The 5614-nt window shown below is 37.8% G+C and overlaps 1 protein-coding gene across 1 annotated transcript; it reads right to left on the bottom strand.

Moving 5' to 3' along the window:
• Positions 1 to 3883: 3883 nt before the first annotated feature.
• On the bottom strand, positions 3884 to 4813 carry LOC148755244 (olfactory receptor 7A17-like). Its single transcript, XM_088791717.1, has one exon. The coding sequence runs from the start codon at positions 4811 to 4813 to the stop codon at positions 3884 to 3886; it is 930 nt and encodes a 309-aa protein (XP_088647843.1).
• Positions 4814 to 5614: the final 801 nt, after the last annotated feature.

Consider the following 5614-nt stretch of genomic DNA (forward strand, 5'->3'; position numbering starts at 1 on the left):
TGTGCCTGACTACATGCGAGGCACTTTACATACGTTCATACTCTCCTAGCCTCACAGACTCCTGGTGGACAGGTGTCACACGAGTGAAGATGGTGGCCCTGCACTGCTCTGGCCACACAGCACACGCTCCTGTGTTGGAATCAGGTCTGTCTTCCAGGTCTGTTCCTTCTATTCTACTGCTTGGTGCCAACCTGCACATTTCACAGCCTCTATGAACAGATAATTCTGCAGACTCAGGAGTAAGTGATTTGGTTTGTTTTCACAGTCTCCTTCCAGGGCCAGTTGATATGCTATCAAATTCCTGCACTAATTTCTGGGAAGCAAGCTGATTACCACTTATGTACACTTACTCACCTTGTAAGCAGAAAAATAATTGCCAAGATTTATTGGGACATTATCTATGTCAGATACCATGAGGCTATTTTTAATGATTATCTCATTCAATCTTCTCAAATATCTATAGAAAAGATACCTGTATTATCCACATTTCACTACTGAGAAAAATGAAGAGTCTCAAAGAATTGAAGTTTCCACAGATGAAAGGTTATTTGTTTCATACATTTTTAAATTGAGGAATAATTGTCATTGCCTTTAAATATTGTTCAAGAACACTGGTGGTTTAGAATGTGTTCCCTGAGCTGCTCTAATGAATTCTCCATTGCATAAAATAAATGTGGTTCTGACTCAGGCCTTTGTGCATTAAGAAAGGAAATTAATTCATTACTAAAATTAAGGTCAACCATCTACTTTAAATCCATATGCCTATAGTTATAATTCTTCTAGTTTCATGTGAATTTAACCATTCATTCTTTTAAATTCTATTCTCTCTAAATTTCTTTCTTGTTTCCTTCACATGAAACGTGACATTATTAATGAGTCTGTGTGATGGGGTATGTGTGTGTGTGTGTGTGTGTGTGTGTGTGTGTTTGTATTTGGGTGTGTGCATGTACCTGAAATAGAGTCAGGTAAAAATGTACATATACACATGTGTACATACACTCCTTACCTCAGTAAGAGTTCTCAGACTTTCCAAATATTTAAACAGTGTATTTATTCTAACAGCATCCTCCTGGTTTAGCTTCATCAGCCCATATCACCATCAGAAATGCAGAAATAGGATCAAGTTGATTGCATTTTTTATAATCACATAAGAAAGCAATTAATTATATATTGATTACATATATATTAATTATAAATATTTATATAATTTACATATATAATTATCTATAAATATATTCCTGCGATATGTATTCTTAATTTTTAATGACTCCTTTAATTCAGCAATGGATGCATTTGAAAGGAGATCAAATATGGAAATATATACTCCATTATTGGAAGAATTAATATTGTTAAAGTGTCCATACTATAGTTAAAGAGAAAATCACAGACACAAAATGGCATCACTGGTGCTAAAAAGCCATGAGGCCAAACTTTGATTTCATATGGGACATCTCGGCAGTTTCAACATCTATTAGAAATGTAATCTTAATCAACCAGTCCTGAATTTTCTGTAAAAGCACTTGTCACATGGACCCTCTCCATTCCCCATGGCAGGAATAGGGAATCTATAGGATAAAACCATTGCTGTTCCCTTTCTCTTCCTCAAAACCCAGGTGTAAAATTCATGTTGTCTTTTTTTTTTTTCTTAATAACTCTTCTCCCCACCCTTCTTCAATGAAAACCTTCCATTTTATACAACCACGGGCTGTTCCCTTCTGGTTGCTGGAAGGGACGCTGCCTCATTCATGAATCACTGAATAAAGCCAATTACATCTCCAAATGTACTTGATTGATATTTGGTGTTTTGATAGGGATTGTATTAGGTCAGTAGATTGCTTTGGGTGTATGGACATTTAACGATGTTAATTTCTCCTGTCCGATACCACAGTATAGCCTTCCGTTTATTGTATATTCTACAATTTCTTTCTTCAGTGTCATGTGCTTTTCTGAGTATAGGTCTCTTCCCTTCTTGGTCCAATTTATTCTTAGGGATTTTTTTGATGCAATTGTAAATGAGATTGTTTTCTTTATTTCTCTTTCTGATAGTTCAGTATTACTCTATAAAAATTCAACTGTTTTGTAAACATTAACTATGCATTTTTCAAAGAAATAGAACAAATGATCTTAAAATTGATATGAAACCACAAAAGACCGTGAATAACCACTTGAACTCTTGAGAAACAGCAAAGTTGGAGATGTCATGTTACCTGATATCAAGCTGTACTACAAGGCTACAGTAATGAAAACAGCACAGTACGGGCATGAAAACAGACACGTAATTCAATGGAATAGAATAAAGAGCCCAGAAATAAACCCACACTTACATGATCCTTTGTCTCTGACAATGAGGCAAGAATATACAGTGAGGTAAAGAGAGTCTCTTCAATAAATGGTGTTGGGATAACTTACATATATGGGAAACTATGAAACTGGAACACCTTCTTACACCATATACAAGAATAAACTCAAAATGGGTGAAAGACTTAAATGTAGGACTTGGAACCATAAAACTCCTGGAAGAAAACATAGGCAGTAAATTCTCTGACATTGCTCTTAATAAGATTTGTTTTCTGATATATACCTCTTTGGTTAAGGGAAACAACACAGAAAATAAACAAGTGGAACTCCATCCAACTAAAAAGTTCTTGCACAGCAATGAAAACCATCAACAAAAAGAAAAGACAACCTACTGATTGGGAGTAGAAATTTGCCAATGACACATTGGATAAGCGTTATATCCCAAATTTGTAAAGAATACATACAGCTCAAACTCAAAACAACAAACAATCCCATTTAAAAAAGGGCAGAGGACCTGAATAGATGTTTCTCCAAAGAGGACATCCAATGGCCAATAAGTATATAAAAAGATGGTCAAGGTCACTAATCAAATTAAAACTGCAATGAGATAGCAACTCACACGTGTCACAATGGCTGTTGTAAAGCAACAAGCAACAAGTGCTGATGAGGACGTGGATAAAAAAAGCCCTCTCATGTACTGTCAATGGGATTGCAAATTGCAGCCAATATGGAACACAGTATGGAGTTTACTCAAAAAATTAAAAAAGGGACTTCTGTATGAGCCAACAATTCCCCTCTAGTAATTATCCAAAGAAATCCAAAACACTAATTAGGAAAGTTATATGAAAACCTATGCTCACTACAACACTATTTACAATACTAATATGTAAGCAACCTAAGTGCTCATCACTTGACAACTGGATAAAGAAGAGGTGGTACATATATACAATGGATTATTATATTATGTGGTCATAAAAAAGAGTGAAATCTTACAATTTGTGACAACATGTGTAGACCTGGAGGGTATTATGCTAAGTAAAACAAGTCAGACAGAGAAAGACAAATACCATGTGATCTCACTTATACGTGGAATGTACAGACAAAACTAAACAAAACAGAAAGAGACTCATATTATAGAGAACAATTGATGGTTGCCAGAGAGGTGAGGGTTGTGGGGCTGGGTAAAACAGTGAAGGGATTAAGAAATACAAATTAGTAGTTACAAAACAGTCACAGGGATATAAAGTTCAGCATACAGAATATAGTAAATAATATTGCAACAACTACGTATAGTGCCAGGTCAGTACTAGACTAAAGGGGGAACACTACATAAATTATATAAATGTCTAGCCACTACAGTGTACACCTGAAAGTAATATAAAGTAACATTGAATGTCAACTCTAAAGGAAAAAGTAAACAGTTTAAAATTTTATAGAAAAGTTGAACACAAACGGAAATTCCAGAATATGAAAAAAAGAAGGAAATTCAACAAACATAATCTGATTAAAGAATCACAATGTGAGGTTTCAGACTTGGAGCCATGAAATCAAGGCCACTTTTGCAGTCTCAGGGTGATTGTCCCTTTTATACTGTCATCCCAAAGGATCTTTTCAGAGCCCCATTTATATCTTTATTCCTGAGACTGTAGATGAAGGGGTTCAGCATGGGTGTGACCACTGTGTACAGGACCGAGGCTGTAATACTAGAGCGGGCATTGTCTGTAGCAGGAGAGCTGAGGTACACCCCCAGTATAGTGCAATAAAATAAGGAGACAACTGAGAGGTGAGACGCACAGGTAGAAAATGCTTTATACTTCCCCTGAGCAGAGGGCATTGCACGTATGCAGGAAACAATCTTGGAGTAAGAGTAAAGGATCCCAGACAGGGAACCACCACCCAGTAGCACAGTTACAATATATAACACCAGGGTATTAACAAAGGTGTCAGAACAGGCAAATTGGATCATCTGGTTGAGTTCACAGAAAAAGTGGGGGATTTGCAAGTCTGCACAGAAGGACAGCCTCAGCACCATTAAGCTATGTAACAAGGAAATCAGGACACTCGTGATCCAGGACACCAGAACCAACCGTCCACAATGCTGGGGGTGCATGATGACCATGTAGTGCAGGGGGTGACAGATGGCCACGAAACGGTCATAGGCCATCACGGTCAGAAGAAAGACATCCATCAAGCCAAAAAGTAGGAAAAAGTACATCTGCGAGATGCAGCCTCCATAGGTTATGAGTTTGCTCTGCGTCTGGATGTTCACCAGCATCTTAGGGACAGTGGTGGAGGTGAAACAGATGTCCACAAAGGACAGGTTGGAGAGGAAGAAGTACATGGGCGTGTGCAGGTGGGAGTCTGAGCTGACGGCCAGGACGATGAGCAGGTTCCCCAGCACAGTGATCAGGTACATGGAGAGGAAAAGCCCAAAGAGGAGGGGCTGCAGGTCTGGCTCCTCTGAAAGTCCCAGGAGAACAAATTCTGAAACTCTTGTAAGATTCTCTGGTTCCATGAGGAAGACATGACTTCCAAGACAGGAAAATCACATGAGTAATTTTCATTCAAATACACATACTCAGATGCTCTAACGTTACAATTTCTATTTTGCAGCCAAGTAATTAATTTCAATATTTTTCTATGGATCTTGTTTCTTCCAGTGGTCCTGTGCCATCTCAGATTAGGAATTTTTGTCCCAATCTGCTTCTTACCAAAGGTGTCATGTACTGTACAGTTTTCATGAGAAATTCTTCATGTATTTCAGGAATATAAATTGAGTGATCACCCTATTTTAGGTACTGTCTAGTTTGTGGCTACTAGAGTGCTGAAAAACAGAAGTTCATAGAAGTCAATGATAGAGAGATAATATGCAAGCTAATAATAAAAACATATAACATTTCATATGGTGACAGATCATATGAAGAAAAGGAAAGCAAGTGTAAAACAAGATCGTGACTAGTGTGTTTTTTTTTTCAAGGGCATTTATCAAGTCCTCCAAACAAGGTGACATTTGAACAGAGACTCTAGTGAAGAAAGTGAAGGAGACACAAGGAAAAATGGGCGAGTGTACTTGGAAGAAGGAATGACCAGTACAGAGGCCCTGGGGTGGAGCAGAAGGGCTTTAGTGATCTGTCAAAGTGAATATTGGAGTATCTGATGAACCTTGATTATAATTTTTTTCAGGCTGCTTCCCAGCCTTGTTTCTGACCCAGAAATTATTTTGTGCCTGGGGTACCTGGAATTGCCTGAAGGAATCCTGATAACACCTACAATCCCCAGGAAAGCACTCACACCCAACCATTATTCAGCACCCAAG

Source organism: Rhinolophus sinicus, chromosome 15, assembly GCF_057876585.1.
Source record: "Rhinolophus sinicus isolate RSI-liver-muscle chromosome 15, RSI-T2T, whole genome shotgun sequence".
In the NCBI taxonomy this organism is placed as follows: Eukaryota; Metazoa; Chordata; class Mammalia; order Chiroptera; family Rhinolophidae; genus Rhinolophus; species Rhinolophus sinicus.

What these genes read in the sequence shown, in the direction of transcription:
- LOC148755244 (XM_088791717.1), bottom strand. Translation starts at nt 4,813, where the DNA reads ATGGAACCAGAGAATCTTACAAGAGTTTCAGAATTTGTTCTCCTGGGA.